This window comes from Salvia splendens, chromosome 10, assembly GCF_004379255.2.
Source record: "Salvia splendens isolate huo1 chromosome 10, SspV2, whole genome shotgun sequence".
Classification (NCBI taxonomy): domain Eukaryota; kingdom Viridiplantae; phylum Streptophyta; class Magnoliopsida; order Lamiales; family Lamiaceae; genus Salvia; species Salvia splendens.
The window spans coordinates 5,597,159-5,617,299 of NC_056041.1; the positions used below are offsets into that span (position 1 = coordinate 5,597,159).

Consider the following 20,141-nt stretch of genomic DNA (forward strand, 5'->3'; position numbering starts at 1 on the left):
TATGTTTAGTACAACTTGTACCTCAAATAAAAAAAATTCTTTATATTTTAAATTATTTTAATATTTAATGTTATTTTATTCATATCGTAATCATTTATTGTACAACTTCGTAGCCCCAAACTAAAAATCCTGGATCCGCCACTGATCGTGCATAGATACTATTTAAAAAGGTATGTTACATTTTTCCATCTCAAACACTACCAATTTCCTTTTTAAAATTATAAACTTAATTTCACAAAGTTCTTTGTACATGGATTGGATGCTAAGTTGCTCACAACGTTAATAGAACTCAAACTTTAAGGAAAATAATTTAATAGAAATCAAAGCATAAAATGCATAATTTGTAGATTCAATGTTTTGCCTTCACTATATTCAATATTCATAAATACAAATTTATTTTCTGAATAATCAATTTTCCTATTTTTGTAAAAACAAAGATGGGAAATACAGTACATTTAGCGGTTGGACTCCGAAGCTGCAGATTCGGAGTGAGGCTCGTGAACGTGGCAAAACTATATTCAAAAAGTGATGCACACTCATATACTCGTTAGTCGTTACCGGTTACAGTATAAAGCAGAGAATGAGCTTTTAAAGTTTTGAGAGAGAAAGACTGAAGCAGAGGAAGCTAAGGACCGATTGCCTAATCACAACTGCGGTGTTGGTGTTGGTGTTGGTGTTGTTGTAGAGTGAGATAAAAGCTACAGATTAATTTTCTCTGTATGTGTGCGTTGTTGAACTGATTGATCACTCGCCGCTTCAATTTGCTCCGTCGCTCTCCGATAATTAATACTCTACGAATCTCAGTTGATTTGATTGTGGATGTTTTGGTTCGGGTTGAATTGAGAATCGAGGTTTTTTTTGGCTAGCTTGTATTTGAAGGGATTGACAATGGCAACGGTTGAAGGCTATTCGTTCTCCGTTGCGTCAGTTGTGGAGGATGTTCTGCAGCAACATGAGAATCGATCTCGTGATCTCGATTTCGATGCTCGTAGGGCAGAAGAAGCCGGTAATTCTCGAGTTTTTCCAGCTTCCTTCTGTAATTTTGATAAAATTCATCCTTTTCTTAGTTGTTTATTTTAATTGGTAGTAGTATTATTTTGGTTGTTTCTGTTATTATTGTAATTGCTATTGCTCTTCATATCTTTGATGGAGGGAAGAATCTCAGATTGTGAGGTAAATTTTTTATGCAGCAATAAGAAGATATGAAGCTGCTGCGTGGCTAAGAAAAGTGGTTGGAGTAGTTGGTGCAAGGGATTTACCTGCAGAGCCTTCTGAGGAAGAGTTTCGGCTCGGATTACGAAGTGGGATAATTCTCTGCAATGTACTCAATAAAATTCAACAAGGAGCTGTGCTAAAGGTGAATTTGATATATACTAATCATTTCGGAACAATTTTCTCTTTCCTCCAGAAGTCGGTCATGCCAATGAATTTTCCTCTGAGTAGAAGGTCTCGATTCGTTTGTTTCAGGTAGTCGAAAGTCCATGTGACGCTGCACTTATACCCGATGGCGCTGCATTGTCAGCTTATCAGTACTTTGAGAATGTGAGGAATTTTCTTGTTGCCGTGCAAGAAAGGGGGATACCAACTTTCGAGGCATCTGATCTGGAGCAGGTACTTGCATTTATGCGATGTGATATATAATCTGAGCTCTCTATCGTTTCATAGAAAATGATTTGAGAATACGACTAATTGGTGAAGAATGGTTTATCATCGCTGATTGTTATTCTCAGGGGGGGAAATCTTCGAGGATTGTGAATTGTGTTTTAGCTCTGAAGTCCTTCTATGAATGGAAACAATCCGGAGAAAATGGGATTTGGAAATTTGGCGGAAATGTTAAGCCTACAACATCTGGTAAACAGTTTGTTCGCAAAAATTCTGAGCCGTTCATGAGTTCTCTGTCACGGAGCTCATCTGCAAGTGAGAAATCACTAAATGGTGTCTGTATAGACAACAAAGATACTAACAAAGTGGTAAGTCCGGTTTATTGAAGTGAGCATTAAGTATCACTTAGTACCAATTAAGTATAGAGTTGTAAGACTGTCTTATCTTCATTTCAGCAGCCTAGTTCCAGTTCATCGTTGAATAAGCTTGTTCGTGCAATTCTTTTAGATAAGAAGCCTGAAGAAGTCCCAAGTGTAAGTTGTGAATGAACTAGGTTCAATATATGTGCACACATTAGTATTGTTTCATTTGTTTTTCTTGATTTCTAGTCTACAATTATGTCGTGACAATCCTTCATTTTAAGGTAACTTTTCCTCTGTTTTGCAGCTTGTCGAATCTGTATTGAGTAAGGTTATGGAGGAGTTTGAACACCATGTTTCAGGCCAAAATGGATTGGTTAGTATTTGTTTATGAATGATCATCACAATGCAGAATTTTTTTACAAAGTGATAATAAGAATTCTTTTAAAACTCCATTGCATTATATCGTGTCTGTGTTTCTTGTAACAGAAGAAGGATAATTTCAGAGACTCGAATATTTATGATAGTAACAAATCCGTGACAAAGCCGCCTCCATCCAGTGTTCAGGTAAATCATTGATTCGTAACATTTGTTTTTTATGGAGAAGAATAAATTACAAGATGATCAACTTCTCTTTCTTCATGCGTTTATATTCCCTTAGCTAACAAGATCATCATGTCATTTTCAAAATGCTTGAACAGAAGAATGCTGCAATCTCAAATGAAGATTTGGAGAAAAATAGAAATTGTGACAATGAATCCTTAATGAAGCAGAAAATGATTGTTAACCAACAGCATAAAGATATGAAGGTATGAAATGATCAAATTAGATACATTCTCCATTAATATTCGAGATATTCTTTCCCATTTTCTCTCGTGTGAGCTGATAAGTTTTTATATGTATTTTTTGTTCCAGGAGCTAAAGCAAACTCTTTCTACTACAAAAGCGGGCGTGCAGTTCATGCAAATGAAATTCAACGAAGATATTCAAAATCTTGGTAGGCATCCACATATTATATATAACTAGTGGTGTATGAATGAAAGTGCTCAAATGGGGTTGTTGTAATGATAAAAAAATGAAGTTTCGTTTTTTCACTTTGATTGAGAATTAGTATGTTCTTGACAGGCCTCCATATTAACGGACTAGCATATGCTGCTTCGGGTTATCATAGAGTTTTGGAGGAAAATAGGAAGCTTTATAATCAAGTCCAAGACCTAAAGGGTAACACAATTGCTTCTTACTAGTATATGCCGTAGTTTTGTTATCCTTTCGACACTGCTTTATATTAACCTTATGTTTTGGTACTGTATTCAATCAGGAAGCATAAGGGTCTATTGTCGTGTCCGACCATTCTTGCCGGGACAGAACAATAATATGAGTACTGTTGATCATATTGAGGAAGGAGTTATAACAATAAACACTTTGGCTAAGAATGGGAAAGTACGGAAATCCTTTAACTTTAACAAAGTGTTTGGACCTTCTTCAACGCAAGGTTAGGTCTTCAATTTGTGGTTTTCCACCCCGCTACTATTTAAAGTTTGACGAAATCTAACATTTAACCGTTATCTGCATGCAGAGGAGGTGTTTTCAGACACCCAACCACTAGTAAGATCGGTTCTTGATGGTTACAATGTTTGCATTTTCGCCTATGGTCAAACGGGATCAGGGAAAACTTTCACTATGGTAAGATAGCAGCCACCCTTTTCTTTCTTCCCACTAGAGGTGTTCTCACCTGTTCACTGTTTTGAAAGATGAACAAAGTTGTTGATTTGGTTTGTATGTTATTCAGAGTGGACCCAAGGATCTCACAGAGACGAGCCAAGGGGTGAATTACAGGGCTTTAAGTGATTTATTCATGCTTGCTGAGCAAAGAAAGGATACTTTCTTCTACGACGTGTCTGTTCAGATGATTGAGATTTATAATGAACAAGTTCGGGATCTTCTTGTTACTGATGGATTAAACAAAAGATATCCTTTTTCCATATCTTGTTTGTTTCCTGATAAAGTCAATTGTTATGATTTGATTGTAGTATTAACTTTTAACCAGAATTTGACGAATTATCATGTTTGGATGCATCATTTAGATGATTCCTTAACAAAGAACACATTAGAAATACGAAACAGTTCTCAAACAGGACTCAGTGTGCCCGATGCCAGCCTGGTCCGCGTTGCTTCAACATATGATGTTCTTGAATTGATGGACCTCGGCCACAGGAACCGGGCAGTTAGTGCAACAGCACTTAACGACCGCAGTAGTCGCTCTCACAGGTGAGCAAATTTAAAACCAAACGAAATGTTTTTGGAGTGACTTTTTTTCTAAACTTCTCGTTCATTGCAGCTGTTTAACAGTTCATGTCCAAGGGAGAGATTTGACAACGGGAACTATTATCCGAGGTTGCATGCATCTTGTTGATTTGGCCGGAAGTGAGAGAGTCGACAAATCTGAAGTGACAGGTGACAGACTAAAAGAGGCTCAACACATCAATCGATCTCTCTCTGCGTTGGGTGATGTGATTTCATCTCTCGCACAGAAGAACTCACATGTTCCCTACAGAAATAGTAAACTAACACAGCTGCTGCAAGATTCACTTGGTAAGGATTAGCATATCCTCGAAACTAACCAACTGTTCTTCTTTGCTTTGGTTCAACATTGTCCTCACTCTCTGGTCTGATATAATAGGAGGGCAGGCGAAGACATTGATGTTCGTCCACATAAGTCCTGAGCCAGACGCTGTTGGAGAGACCATCAGCACGCTTAAATTTGCTGAGCGTGTAGCCACTGTTGAGCTTGGTGCTGCGCGTGTGAATAAGGATTCATCAGAAGTTAAAGAACTCAGAGAACAGGTGCTTCTCGTCTTACTATTCTGGTTATCATTATCATTCTTTTGCTAGATAGGCTGAGATCATCGCTAAACTAGATCGATCTCTGTTGTAGGTTGCCAGTCTCAAAGCAGCCTTATCAAGAAAGGATGGGGAGCCAGTCATCTCCATGCAGCAGAAAGCATCTGGCACCGGTAGTCCATGTAGCTTCCAGGTTTCGCCTTGTAACCCGACTATGAATGCTAGAAACATGGAGTTGGCATCTCCCATAGGCACAAGGAAGCCAATGGAAGAAGTAGGCAACATAGAGGTAAATGAATAACTTCCATCCACTTCCTCCATTTATAATTCTTATGTATATGACTAATGTTGGAGATGGTTTTCAAGTCAATGCGATAGAAAATGAAAGTGCGATTTTAATGCGTTAGAGAGTTAACCTTTGTATGCAAGAAACATGAATTAAGGCTCTGATGTCTATAGACAATCATTGGTAGCAGTTGACAATATCTCTTGAATTCACAGGCTCGTAGCAACAAGAAAACGAGGCAAAAGAAGCCAAGTTTGGACCTAGACGACCTGCTGGGTAATTCCCCGAGCTGGCCTCCTTTCAACAACCAGAACCAAAACAGCGGTGATGATGATAGGGAACCGGGCTCTGGTGAGTGGGTAGACAAGCTCATGGTGAACAGGCAAGACCCCGTTGGAGTTGAAAATCCAATCACGTGTTGGAATCCCACCAATGCGAACGTCTACCCCGAGAATAATCCATGCACCATACTTCCTGCAAGCAATCAGATTGATCTTAGCCCAACCGATTATCTGGACGAGCTTGATGCTGGAACCAGCGATTCATCCGAGCCAGATTTGCTCTGGCAGTTCAACCATTCCAAACTCGGAAGCTTCAGCAATGGGATCGGACAGAACGTAAAAAAACCTCATGCAAAGCAAACAAAAAGTCCAGAACTCAGGTAAACACACCTTTTAACAACACCATCTAGTTTGAATTCATTTTTTTGACACTTTTTAATGTTTTCTTCTTTTTTTTTAAATGTGCATCAGAAGCATGATCCCGAAGTTAGGCTGCCCGTCACCATCTCGAAAAGCAGTTGCTTCAGCTTCTCCTCCAATTGGCGGTAGGCAGCCTACTGCAATGAAGAGAAAAACAGGGTTGAGGAAGTAAAACAGCAGTCCTTTGTAAGGGTGAATGTAGAGGTTTTTTCATTTTTTAAGCCATTTAACTCATATCATAGGCGCCAAAGCAATTATTCCAGTTGCAATATAATGGGTATTATGTGATCAATATAATTTTTATTTTTTTTACTTATATGTTGTAAAGATAAATACTGAGGGTTTCATTTGTTAATGTATTTTTTTGGTTTTTTTCTTTATTCATATGGTCTATTCTTTCTTCTTGCTGAAACGGAATAATTGATTCATCTTAGTATGTCGTTAGCCTTCTAGTCAAAATCAATCTTAATTTGTTAAATGGAAGCGTGGTTAATATAATAGGCCAAATATCTCGAATTGAGCCTACTGTTAGTAACAGGATATTTTTATTTATCAATAAAAACAATATTCAATCTTTTTTTTTCCTTTTTAATGAATAAAATAAATTTGAGGACTCAATCTGAGATCAAATCTTGGGCCAACTCACAGCACAATCAATTATTTTTTACCTTTTTTATGGTTAAAAGAATTATGACATCTATACTAACAAAAGTATAAATGTAGCGTTAAGTGAAATATTTAAAGGTTATTTTATGCAAATTTTAAATATTTTGTGTGGAATAAAACAACGGAAAATTAATATAATCAGCCCAAACGCAAGTAGGGTCCAATTGAAACAGCTCGTAAAACCCCCCATTTTTCGCCGGCGATAAACCCCCGATTTTGTGCAATCTGATTGTAATAGCTCGTACACTGAAAGCGACAGAAATGGACATTGATTTCGAAGAAGAGAAGCTCAAATCTTTGCAGATATCATCTCTCAGTGAGGAGGAGGAGGATGAAGGCGGAGCCCCAGACAACGACGAAGAGGATGCAGACAGTGACGAAATTGACGATGAAGAAGATCAGATTCCGATGACTTTAGGGTTTGCAGAGAAGCCTAAAAATCCTTGGTCATCGCACCGCCAATACTTCCCGAGTAAAGCTGGTGGCTCTCCGGTAATTTTAATTGGTTTTTCCGTTGCTAAATTTGAGAATTCATTTGCGGTTTGAACCTTCGAGTTGTATATTTACCTAATTTCATGAAATAGCACTTATCTAGTTATACGTGTTTGTTTCCTGGTAATGTGAATGCGTATGAAGAGTATTTGCATTTATATAATTACTGTTTTAAGAGTTATTTATGGTATTCTTTTTGTGATTTAGGCATGGTTGGACCCCATTAATTTACCTTCAGGAAGCTCCATTCTGTGTGATTTTTGCAGTGAGCCTTTGCAGTTTCTGCTTCAGGTGTAGTAATGAAATAGATGCATGAGTTTTTGGGATTACTTACAAAATATATTTAAGTGTATATATATTTGGATTCTGTAAGCACATCCAATTTTATCTTTCATAATTATTTGTTTGGGTAGGTTTACGCCCCTTTACCTGAGGAATCAACTTTTCATCGAACACTGTTCGTTTTCATGTGCTCGTCAATGTCCTGTCTTCTTCGTGATCAGCACGAACAGTGGAAGCGGTCTCCAGAAGTCCAGTCCCGAAGGTACATGTTTCTTATTTGTTACAATGCATATAAAATTAAAATGATCAATTGACATATCACTTGCAATGTTATGTTTCTGATAACAAAATGGCTTAACAGCATCAAGGTTTTTCGGTGTCAATTGCCACGGGCAAACCCCTTCTACTCCAGTGAGGCACCTGCTGAAGATGGAAGCCAGCAGCCATTGACAGCTGGAGGTACTTTTTTTGGTTAATTTTAGGCACTTGTCCTGTTTATGAATTGTTGCTTTGGTTGAAAATTCTTGCGATGGTAGGACTCGTACTATTGTAGTGACGTGTGACGATGACTTAAATGTTCATTCTCTTCCCCCAAAAAACCACATATTTAATTTGGGTGCAATATTCTAGCTTTAGAAATATAGAAATTTATTAAAATGTGGTGGGAATTCGCGGAACGCAATATGACATTTACACCTAGAAATGAAGATATTCAAAAGTGCTATTGAGATTGAAAGAAGGGGTTAGTGTCTGGCTATGATCGTGCAAGTCGGGAGGAGGGGTCTGCTTAGCTATTCCTTTATCTGTTTTAACTGTCTTAGGTCATCGAAGTGTTAGTTTGGTTATCAGTCAGCTGTATTGAACTCTTGATGGGCTGACGGGTTGGGAAATTGAAGCTATCTACAAAAGAGGATGTTAGGGTAGAGGTATGGTTACTGTTTAGTCAATTGGCCTAGAGGCTGGGTAGGAGGAGTGAGTATTCTCTTTCATTTTCCTTGTTCCTTCATTTTGTTTTCCAGAATGTTTTTAATAAGAGTCACTCATAATTGTGTTTTCTCTTACGGTGGTCTCCATCAATGTAGTTGTAGATTGCTGCATGTTATGATCTTTATGAAACATATTAATTTGCACGTACGCTAATGCTCGATAAATTGTTCCAGCAATGCTATGTGATTGGTGTCGTGCATGGAAAGGAGACAAAATTTGTAGTAGCTGTAGAAGAGTACGCTATTGTTCCGGGAAGCACCAGGTACTTGACATAGCTCATCTATGCATGAAATATGGTTTCAAGCTTCAGCTAAAAATGAAACACTTGCAGGCTGCTCATTGGCGATCCGCTAGCTCAAGTCATAAAGTATTATGCCAACAGTTAGAGGCATCTGGCAAGGAGTCTGAATTAGGTGATAGTTTTAAAAGCATGGCAAATGGCAATAGTATGTGGCTTGTGTTGGTTGTTATATTGGACTCATGCACTAATATGTTTGTTTGCTAGATAAGATTCCTCTAAATTCAAATGTTGTGCTTAACTTTAAATGCACATTCCAGTCATATGGTGTTTACTATAGGATATGGTTAGTGCTTATCTTCCATGTTTAAGGTTGTAGTTGAGTGAAACTATTGCTGTGGTGTCCTGTAATAAGATTTAGAGCATTTATTCTGATGTAACTTGGTTTCATGATTTTGTATTGGCAAACAGCTGTAAGCAACTCTCTTTGGCCCGAGTATGAGATCACGTGTGAGGATGAATCTGACTTTGATGAGGCAATGTCCAATGACAATGGAACTGGTAATGCATTGGTTTCTAGAAGCCGAACTGAGGGTTCTGATGGAAATCTTATGAAATATTTCAAGGTGATTTTTTTTTTTCTGGTGATCTGTTATTTCTGGCCTTGTGCTTTAATAGTAGTGAATAATTTTAAACGTTGTTTTCAATTATTGTTTAGGCATCTGATGAGAATAGTAGTTGGGCATCTTTCCAAGAGAGAATATCTTCAGCTCCCGAACAAGTCTTAAGGTGATCAGTTGGAATTGAATATAACGAACCGTGTCTCCACTTTCATAGACATTGCATTTTACTCTGTCTAGCGAAATCTTTGAAACAAGTCGCTAGATAATCTCTCGCTTTCTGTTTCTTTGATGAACAGATACTCGAGTTCCTCTCAAGCGAAGCCATTATGGCCCGTTTTTAGTGGCCGGCCATCAAAACCGGACATTCCTAGGTGTAACCATTGTGGTGGCACACGTGCCTTTGAATTTCAGGTTAGCGGTTCTTCCATGCACATAGGGTCCAATAAAGTGAAATGAGTTGGTATCAAACTTTTTCCTGAAAATCATGTTATCGTGTTACTGGCTTTCGTCAGCAACTATATTTGATTCTCTACTGATGCTGCTCTTGTTGATCTCCGGGTTCAGGTTTTACCCCAGATACTGTACTTCTTCCATGTGAAAGACGCTGAAGATTCTCTCGACTGGGCCACCATCGCCGTGTACACATGTGAGGCCTCGTGTGAAGGAGGTGCGAGTTACAAAGAGGAATTCGCGTGGGTTCAACTTTCTAGTCAGTCTATATCACACCAATGAATGCCGATGGTGGTGTTGTGTGCAAAGACAAAGTTGGGAAACCGCAAATATACTCATATATTCTTTTGTCTCCACTTCTCACATGAAAGAGATATATATATATATATATATATATATATAGTGACTTGCATCATCTCTGCATTTGTCGTTGTATGTTTTTGTCCGACTTTGTTGTTGGTTGGTCCCCCTTTTTTGGGTTGGAAGATGTATGAGATTATTCCAGAGTTGAATTTTGTATCTTCGTGGTTTGGAATACACATGAAGTTGATCCTCATGTGTAATTTTTGTGATGTTATTTTTGTTATAAGTATTTCTCGATATATTTATTTTTTACAAATAATTTTAATAAACCAATGTTCTAAAATGGTTCAGATTATAATTCTTTGTTAGGGTAAAGCATATAAATTTATTCAATTAAAAATAAATTTTGCTTGCTCTCTTTCATCGAGAAAATTCTTATTTTTAAGAAAATGCATTTAATGCCTTTGGAAAGTGTAAATTTTATGCATATGAAATTATTTTTTTGGAACAAAACATGGGCAATTGTTCAAGCATTAATGCCTGACATTTGACGTTTAAGCTAGGGAACAAATTTGTCACATCGGTGATAAATTCAATCATAAATAGTTGAAATTTTATTAAATATAAGCATTGTATTGAAAAGAAATCTACATTTGATATGATGGATCACTATATGGTGGTGGCAGAAATGCCCTATTATGTTTTACGAATTTAAAGAAACATACGATTACATTCATCTGAGGAAAAATTCCCTCAACTTTAACAATATTGCAATCAACATCAAATAACTAAGGACAATTGATATGGGTACATATATAAGAGACAAATTGCCACGTTGTATTTTAAAAAAATGTGGTAGAAAATAAATAATTACTCAAAAAAAAAAGTATTTGAAAAATCAATACACGAAATGTGAAATTTTATTTTCAAATTCCAACTATAATCAATGCAATCCCACAAATAAGAAGAATGTACAAATGTGAATGAAAAATGACCAAATAAACATCGAAATGAATCTTAAACCACAAACAAACATCCGAGAGTCCTCCTTGCACTACCAAAACTTTTCTTACACATGAATGAAAGAACTGACACTGTACACATAATCGAAGGCGGCAAACCGCCACCCGGAGCGACGAGCTTCTGCTTCGTTCTCGCCTGCCGTTGTCCCATCCGACCCGAAGATCGCACGTAGCGCCAGCATGCCCCGAGGGACTGGTTGAATGAATGACTAAGAACGAGTATGTGAGACTTTTACGAGGACGCAACTTGGCCGTAAGGATTCAAGAATATGAAGCAATCGGAGGAGCTAGACGACGAGACTTGGAGCTCCGGACAAGGCTCGGGTGACACATTTACGGATGAGCCCTCGACATTGGTGCATATCCAAGCCGCAGCTGGGTCGCACGAGGTGGGGAGGGAGACGTTGGAGAGACATATGGATGTGAAAGGGGACTCGTCTATACCGGAGAATACCCCGGCCGTGGTGACATTTATGCCAACAATGTCTCTAAAGGTGATGCCGGCAACGATTGGAAGGGCATTGGGGTCATATTCATCGTCGGGGTGATTCGTGAACTGACCTGATGCCTTGATTCCTCGTTGCACGTTTTCGACGTGCACGTCCGATATGAATATGTCTTTGATGTACGCACCCCGCCCCTTTGCTGTCTTCAGCTCGATGCCGTTCACCGAGCCGTGGATGTGAAGATGCTCGGCTAGTACGTCGGAGATCCCGCCAGACATCTCACTCCCGAATGCGAGTCCGGAACCAGAATAAGATTGCAACCGCATCTTCCTGACGTTGACCTTGGTGGTTGGTTTGCTGTAGCTAAGCCCGTATTCGTCCCAGCCACTTTTCAGCACCACGGCATCGTAACCCGTGCTAATGTTGCTGTTCTCGATGCAAACATACTCCGACGAATCTGAAATTAGACGAATTTGAGATTTAGAACGAAACGCCCAAGTTATAGACAGTTGCACCAATCTAAACAACTAGAGGACAGTTTGGTCGGGAAGATAAATAAACAAAACATGATAAGAACACATATTTTAGGGAATTTTTGGTCCTATAATTCCAAGATAAATGTGTTATCTACTATACCAAACTGCCCCTTAGGAACACAAGGATTCACCGCTCGGGGCGACTACGCCACCCCCTCAGGGTCAGGGGTCAAGAAAACATCAAGGACGACAAGCATATGATATCAGTTAGATATAATTTAGAAGAACGAACATACGACGTAAATGCTATGAAAAGATCACAATGTCAACAAACCTGGAACGATTCCACTAGTGTCAGGAGAGTTGGGTGGAGCATGAGCCGTTATGTTCTGGACAAGCAATTTACTGCAACACAACATCACACCAAACGAAGTTACACAACTATAATGTCTAGAGATAACAAAGAGAAGAAACTGCGAAGAGAACTTAAGGAGACAGTACCTGCAATAGGCTGGGTGTATGTTCCACGCGGGTGCATTTAAGAATGTTAGGTTCGACACAACAATGTTGTTCGACCACATAAATTCGACTAGATGTGGTCTGCTGTAGTTTAACGAATGATTATTGAATTGGTCCCACCAGATAGAACCTTGTCCATCAATAGTTCCATTGTTTCCTGCACAACAACGAAAATTACACGATAAGAGGGTGAGAAAATAAAAAGGGCCAGCAAAGTCAAAAAATGAAAATTGTCTGCGAATATTCCTACCTGTGACAACAACATCGGTTAAATTTTGCCCGTAGATTAAGCTACGATATCTTCTACCGGGCACCTCAAGGCCACGGCCATAAGAAGGCAATGGATCGACTACATCCCAGTGCAGAATATCCTGTATATGAAAGCCAATTACTAAGATTACTTGTGAAAATTTTATTTTAATAGGTTTATTTAGGAAACAAAAATTCAATATGAAAGCCTAATAATGCAGAAAGATTAATATGCACACATACCATTGCATATTCTTGAGAAGAATGAAGGGAAAAACAAAATATGAAAATCATTTAGTCTTGATTAGAGCTTTGTATCAAACCTGAGAGCCAAGAATCACAGCATCTTTTTCGAGGAAAAGTGTGAGGTGGCTGGTAAGGGTGATGCATCCGGTAAGCCACTTGCCTGCCGGAACATAGAGCTGAGCACCGCCCTTATCTGCAAACGACTTGAGATAGAAAATTGCATTCTGAAATGCTACAGTGTTCGATGTTTTCCCGTCTCCCACTGCCCCAAATTCTGAGACTGACACACTGTGAGGCCGGGGTGTCAATGGCCAATCAGAAGTGCACACCCCATTGTACTCTGCAGCATTGCTCAATGCCACGAGCAAAACAAAAACTACCTAGCACATAGGGAGAGAAGTTGAGCACATTATACAAACAATATATACAGCAAATGCTAAGCACATTTTCACTCTTGACAAGAAGAGAAAACATCCGATTGCAATGAACATCTATATTTCTCGAACATATGAACGCATGTTTACACACGACAGTTACTCAAAGTATCAGAGACTAGAGTGAAAAATTAAGACATTTTCACTCTTAACAAGAAAAGAAAACATTCAGCTACGAACATCTTCTTCAATCTGATCGATCGTATGATACGTACGTCTACACATTGTATTTAGTAACAAAGTTCAGAAGAGATTAAAGTGAAAAATGAACACTTGCCACAGCTCCAAAAGCTACTACACTTTTTCTTATCATAAAATAGGCATAATTAGCAAAATAAGTCCTTCAATAGTCAATAGCTATACCATATAGCACAAAATAGATCTCAATTACTGGACTTATTGAGGCAGGCAGCAAAAGTATACAATGGTACAATCCAGCATTAGCACAAAGTAGAACTCTAGTAGCTTAAACTGAACCTCCCACTCACAAACATTCACAATTTCAGATCTACAAACCAAGAACTAGCTGTAATAATCAGACAATTGTAGGCAGTTTGCCTAACACCAAAACTAGGAAGAATGAAAGATCAAATCAAACTTAACCTCTGCAACAACACCAAATCTTAGTAAAGTAACTAAAACCAACACAGTCTTAAACAAGAGCCAAAAAAGGCAATCTTGACAGAATTGAAGCTCAAACAACAATGGTCCAATCTCAAGATTCAATTTTTATGCAAACCCACAAATAAAAAACACCCAATTTTGATCCAAAGATGCAAAAAAAAAATCTATAATAAAAAAACTAAGCAACTCACATAGCTAATCACTGCAATAAAAAAGAGATTAAACGTACTTACTAGCCTCTTCATCTTTTCTTCTTCTTCTTCTTCTTCAATTTCTCATCAAAAATCCACCCCTTTCTCTTCTGTGCTGTGAATGTTTGAGTTCACACAAAACTAAGAAGCGTGAAGAAAAACGAGAATAGAGGAAAGAGGGGACTGATTGAATGATGATGAGTGGCAATTAAGGAGGAAAAAATTTTCTTACCAAAATTATAACAAGAAAAATAAATAAAAATGGATAGTAAAAGAAAGGGACACCACAGAATAAGAAAAAGACCCCTTCATCTAGCTCATATTTAAAGCATATATATATGAGATTTGCAAAACGAAATCTTTAAAAAATTAAACTTTGAAAAAAAAATCTTTCAATACAATTATAATTAGGGTAAAATGGGTTTAATTTCAAGAATTAGGAGTCATTAATCACTCCCGTAATTTTCTGTCCAACGGGTATTTGCCGACACTAAAATAACGGCAATTTTTTAGGTTTATACTGTTTCCTTTCTTGCATATTGTGTGTGTGAGAGAGAGAGAAGAGGGGGGGGGCTAATAATGTGATGTAATAAGCATGATTAGGGAACCTTAAACATAATTAGAGGGTCAAAAATAAGAAGGGGACAAAGGGAATTAAGTTTTTTAGTGTGTGTGTGTGCATGGGAAGGTTGGCATGTGCTTTGTGGATGATGGGGCCCTTTGCTCAATGATGTATGGCAATTGCTAGGCTGGCATCACTGAGTTTGCCAGATCAGGCCCCAACCCCGCCCACCTGTTTTATACTCCCTCCGTCCCGGGCTAGTCGCCCCTTTCCTTTTCGGCACGGAGATTAAGGAATGAGTGTATAGGAAAGTCAAAAATTACGGCTGTAGGTGAAAATTTTTACTAAAAATGGAAAGAGTGCAAGTAACTTGGGACGCCCAAAAAGGAAATAAGTGCGAGTAGTGCGGGACGGAGGGAGTATAAATTATAGATTTTTTTTGTTAGGAATATTCCTGAGAAAAATGTTTTTTTACATCGATATTATTTTTCGGATGTTTTTAAACAATTAATTGCAATGGTTAGTTAGTAAATCACATGATATTAAGATTGAATTGCTATAAAGTGAAGGATATTAGTTCCTTGTCTATAGATATGTATTACTACTACTACTTTTTATAGCTGTATATTTTAATATACTATATGAATATTTTTTGTGACAATTTGTTACTCGGTCACGAAAATTTAACGACGACTTCATATGAAGTCGGTGGATTGACATACGTCCCTGTAACGCATTAGGATTGAAAAACTATATTACATTCAACATTTGAGCTTATTGTCAATCTCATTGTGCAACAACTCTTCTCAAATCCTTTATAGTATATACTGCGACTCGTGAGTGTTCCAATACAACGGATTCACATGCCATCCGTGAAATATATGAATTTCTAAGTTAATTCTTTTCATATTAGCACACACATAAACTAATCTATATAGATAGCTCACATCTTACCTGTTGATTTTTTAGCATATAAGTTATACGTATATCCAATAATTGTATATTTAAAGTTTTAATAAGATACAAGGGTAATAATTGCCCTTCGCAACGTATATAGGTAGTGTTAGCTTAGTAATAGTTGATTAATATCTAAGACTAAAGATCTTTGATTCGAATTCATCAACTTTTTAACTTTTTTTCATTTATTAGTTAAAAAAAGGTTTTCACATATACTATAAATTGGTTTGGAAATCATGCACACGCATCTTCATTTTAAACTAATTAGATGGGTATTAGTGAAAATGAACACTATTTTTTAGATGAAATACATAGAGACCATTCAATATGGTATTACAATAACCATTTAAGACACAATAAACGCGGAATATAATTTACATATGTTGAATGAGGCAAACATAATCATCAAGTAATTCAGCAATATATATATATATATATATATATATTTGTCCGTTTAGATTAAATATCTAAATTAGAGTAGCATTGGCTGGAAATATGAATTAATATTTACAGAAATATATACTCCCTGTCTATATGTGTACTATCTTTCTTCGAAGAACCAAATGGTATGACATCTTCTATTTTTAACAAAAGATATGGAGATTAAAAGGAATGTCTTATATATGATGCCATAGTATATTTGAAATTATATTAGTTAGTCCCATCTTATTTTTTTCATGTATAAATTTGGTAAGGTGGGTACCCCTTTTTTTTATATATATGTCCTATAGTGGACCGTGCTGTCTCGTGTTACCTTCTTCTATTTGAATCTTTAATTATTATTTTACTGACTTGTTTAGAAACCAACAAAAATAATTGCAAATCATTTCTCTGTAAAGTTTTCTATTTATTTATTTATGTGATCTTTTTGGTTTTTGTCAAAAGTTATGTCTTAAACTTGTTTTTAGATGGCCATTACCTCAATCTTGGCTACAAGTTAAATTCCAGGTTACATAGCATTATTATTTTACATAAAGTTGTTCCATTTTTCTTTAGCTATGATTGAGTCCATAAATGGTGATTTATTTCGAAATCAAGTGTTTGTTAGAGAATATAAATATCTCTATGTATATGTATATTACTCCTGTAAATTTATAAAAATATAAGGATACTTTAGTAATTCATTAGTATTATTATTTTTTATTTATTTAGATGATTCCCCACCAATTTTAAGAATTTATAAGAGATAAGGGGGGGGGGGGAATAATAGTCACACATTTTATTATCATTCAATCAAATTCAAAACCAAAAGTAGTTTTTTTAGATCTCGAGACGAACTCCATTCCACTACTTTGTTAACAGAGGAATTCATTTATTTTGTAAAATTAATACCGCATATTTTGCATCATTTAAACGAGTGTTAAATATAGTAAACTTTAAATATATATTTTGTAAAATTATTACCGCATATTTTGCATCATTTAAACGACTGTTAAATATAGTAAACTTTAAATATATTACCTAAAAGAAACCCGTATAACTAACAAGTGCAATCAAAAGATAAATTTAATTTTAAGTATACTAAACATTAAACTAAAGAGTCTTTTTCATAGTCTTTGTCCATTTATTTCAATTGCCAATATATTTTTCGAACATTTGAATATATCATAAAAAAGACTATTTGTACTTCATATGAATATAGTTCATAATTGTCAATGACTCATTTTAATTATTATTATTATTATTATACCAATTAAAAATGCGTTTTTTAATTTCTATTGCGTGGATATGATTTGCTCGTGACACATTATAGTTTGGATTCCAAAAAATTGCATATTAAGCATGAAAAAGTTAATTCGGTCGAACCATATCTAATAAAATTGAGAATGTGAATAATCGCGGTGTTTTACAATCATTTTGTCACATTCAATAACTTTTTTAAAAAAACTAATGCATACGTTGAATTCTAAATAGAGATGAAAAGAAAAGATAAATAAAGTGTAGACTTTATATATCATGACTCCATGAGCATACAAATGAAATAACAATTGCAAACTTATAACTTTTACAGGGTGAATTTTAATGACGTTATTTATTAACAATATTTATGACATTAATTTCTGGTCAAAAAAATATTTATTGGCATTTAGAGTATTTTAATTAATTGTTGACGCTTAATTTTTGTGATGAATACGTACACACACACACACAGCTGTGTCTCTACCCCACTATTTGGTCTAAAATATTACACCTAAAAAAGATGTTGAAAATCCAACGGCGGATCCCCACCCACCACATGCACGACTTCTTGCGTATCATTTCTTATATTAATTAATTTATATTAAAATTTTCAAATTTCTGGATATAATTATTTTATATTTTTATTTTAATCTCCGGATCGTAGACTTGTATATGGTGTGAATTACGTGTGTGTGTGTGTGTGTGTGTTATTCACTTATTTGTGATGGTAAATGCAATCAAATTGTTATAATAATTATGGTTCATACATAATAATCGGTATAAACGTTGTGTATTTCATGAAATACTAGCAAATAAATTTATGTGAAATATAGTGTTAAGAAATCAAAAGGCATGCTAAGGTTTCAATGTTTTACTTTGAAAATGTTTCAATAGTCAGTATAGTATTATTATATGCTTAATCATATGTGAAAATACTCACATACATGCACGTACTTATATAGGAGTAATAGAATGTCGAAAATCTAACACTCATTAATCTACAAAATACACTTGAAAGCAATAATTAGTAAAGTTATATGAACATATATTAAGTTAAAGAGAACAAAATAAAAATAAAATCAAAATGGATATATTTAATATGTTTGTAATTATATTTAATATATAGTGCGCTGCGTGCCTCGAAATAGTTATGTGTGGGCTGTACTTTTACATGGATATATATGTTTGTAATTATATTTCAATATATAGCTGCGTACCTCGAAATTAAGACAAACATATTCATCATGCAAGCATTAATTAATTTAAAGTGACCGAAGATTACGAGTAATTAGGTCACCTGCTTACTTTTTCGCTCTTTGTTTTACCCTTCATAATAATATACAATTTACATAATACCAACTATAAGCGTATCAAAGCTTAATTTATAGTTAAAATAAATTGATTAATTACAAATCCCATAATTTGTGAGTGCTTTTTTTTCCGCATCTGGTGGTCCTCATAGTGCGTTCATAGCTTGCACAATCATAATTAATTATTTGATTATTGCGTTTAACAATTCATAACCCTAACATTTAATTATTTGATTCTTGCAGGCTGCGTTTCACTTTGGAGGAAATGTATAATTCCTTTTTATAAAAGAACGTATTTATTTATTGTATCAAATTCTACACATGATCATGTTATATGTAGGCTCTAATTTATCATTTGTTTGCTTTCAGTTAATTATAAAAGTAATACGACATAAAATGAAAATCAATCGCCTTAAATTTGCAAAATTCTATACAAAAAGTACTATTTCCAACACCTAGAAACATAATAATCAAAATGTCGTCAGACTTGGATTTCATATGCTACGCTCTTTCGATCTAATCATAACTAAACTGACAATAACCAACACCTAATTAATTATTGGTCCAACAAAGTACCCAAATTACAACATCAATAATAATAATAATGTACTAAAAAGCATTAAGGTTTTCCAACTTAGCTTACATTTAAATCTACACTAATATTTAATTTTGATCGCAGTCACGTTAGCAATAATGCTAATTATATCAAATAGTGCACGTGGATTGTAACGTCGAGCTATAAAAGTTTTTGTATTCGTAAAATGGGCTGACCCGAAACCAAATGTACTAATGAAAGCAATAGCAACCTCTATTTTTTTTCAGTGGAACCTATATATCATCTACTTATTTACAAATACACTACTTTATCATTATAGCCAAAAAATTAACTATAACAAAATCAGTAATTTCACAAATAACTATACATTTTACCAATTTGTTTGTGCTTTTTCGTTACTAATGATATTACGGAAATTAGTCCCTAAAACCAAGAACTTCGGTCAATTTTAGTTAGTTTCCACGAATTTTAAAATTGGTCTTAAATACTACAAAATCCATATTTTGTTTGTTACTTATTTCTCAACCCGACCCAATTAAAATATTTTTAGCAAAAACTTATCATACACGGACAACTGTAAAACGTTTATGATATATTAAACCACTTTTTAATTTTGTGGCAAGTATGATAAAAGGACACATCAATTTTGTGTATCAAGTAGGATGAAAAAACACATATGTTAGTCGGAAATAGTAATTGACCCGTTGTGAAGAATAGGAGTAACAAACTGAATGTAAATTTTATAATATTTCGACTAATTTTAAAATAAGTAAAAAATACCAAAAATTTACCAAATTTTATAATTTTAGGGTCCTTTAAATTATTGGGTCAGACTGATATAAATAAAACAGTACACATATCAATGTTTTTATTAGTATCATTTTAAATAGACGACTATCTTACAAAAATTGGTCTGAATTAGAATCACATTTCTACTATTTGAACTCAGCCAGAAAGCAGGCCCATTTTCATAGTCTAATGAGCCCACTAAAATGGGCTTTGGCCGCACATAGATGCGCGTGCCAACCGGGAACCAGTA

General features: G+C 35.6%; 3 protein-coding genes across 5 annotated transcripts; 2 read left to right on the top strand and 1 right to left on the bottom strand.

Annotated features, from left to right (window-relative positions):
* The first annotated feature begins 564 nt into the window (after positions 1 to 564).
* LOC121751754 (kinesin-like protein KIN-14I) lies at positions 565 to 6,169 on the top strand. Of its 2 annotated transcripts, none has more exons than XM_042146546.1 (19): positions 565 to 1,006; positions 1,191 to 1,357; positions 1,468 to 1,611; positions 1,731 to 1,970; positions 2,058 to 2,135; positions 2,269 to 2,337; positions 2,451 to 2,528; positions 2,663 to 2,770; positions 2,877 to 2,958; positions 3,087 to 3,182; positions 3,280 to 3,453; positions 3,538 to 3,644; positions 3,751 to 3,929; positions 4,068 to 4,229; positions 4,300 to 4,553; positions 4,642 to 4,805; positions 4,897 to 5,091; positions 5,304 to 5,749; positions 5,841 to 6,169. In XM_042146546.1, exons 1-19 carry the CDS (start codon positions 889 to 891, stop codon positions 5,959 to 5,961), a joined length of 2,982 nt encoding a protein of 993 aa, XP_042002480.1. In that variant the 5' UTR covers positions 565 to 888; the 3' UTR covers positions 5,962 to 6,169. The 2 variants fall into 2 exon arrangements, with proteins under 2 accessions (XP_042002480.1, XP_042002481.1); XM_042146547.1 differs by having other exon boundaries at positions 2,061 to 2,135.
* Positions 6,170 to 6,595: 426 nt separating this feature from the next.
* Positions 6,596 to 10,119, top strand: LOC121751756 (programmed cell death protein 2-like). Its single transcript, XM_042146548.1, has 10 exons — positions 6,596 to 6,947; positions 7,155 to 7,238; positions 7,361 to 7,491; positions 7,591 to 7,688; positions 8,390 to 8,478; positions 8,548 to 8,629; positions 8,926 to 9,080; positions 9,173 to 9,243; positions 9,374 to 9,488; positions 9,642 to 10,119. The coding sequence occupies exons 1-10, from the start codon at positions 6,717 to 6,719 to the stop codon at positions 9,807 to 9,809; spliced, it is 1,224 nt and encodes a 407-aa protein (XP_042002482.1). The 5' UTR covers positions 6,596 to 6,716; the 3' UTR covers positions 9,810 to 10,119.
* A 613-nt stretch (positions 10,120 to 10,732) lies between these two features.
* On the bottom strand, positions 10,733 to 14,384 carry LOC121750511 (probable polygalacturonase). Of its 2 annotated transcripts, none has more exons than XM_042145061.1 (6): positions 14,080 to 14,384; positions 12,866 to 13,168; positions 12,544 to 12,664; positions 12,276 to 12,450; positions 12,109 to 12,179; positions 10,733 to 11,755 (listed from the first exon to the last, which is right to left on the bottom strand). In XM_042145061.1, the coding sequence occupies exons 1-6, from the start codon at positions 14,089 to 14,091 to the stop codon at positions 11,085 to 11,087; spliced, it is 1,353 nt and encodes a 450-aa protein (XP_042000995.1). In that variant the 5' UTR covers positions 14,092 to 14,384; the 3' UTR covers positions 10,733 to 11,084. The 2 variants fall into 2 exon arrangements, with proteins under 2 accessions (XP_042000995.1, XP_042000994.1); XM_042145060.1 differs by having other exon boundaries at positions 12,866 to 13,164; positions 14,076 to 14,384.
* Positions 14,385 to 20,141: the final 5,757 nt, after the last annotated feature.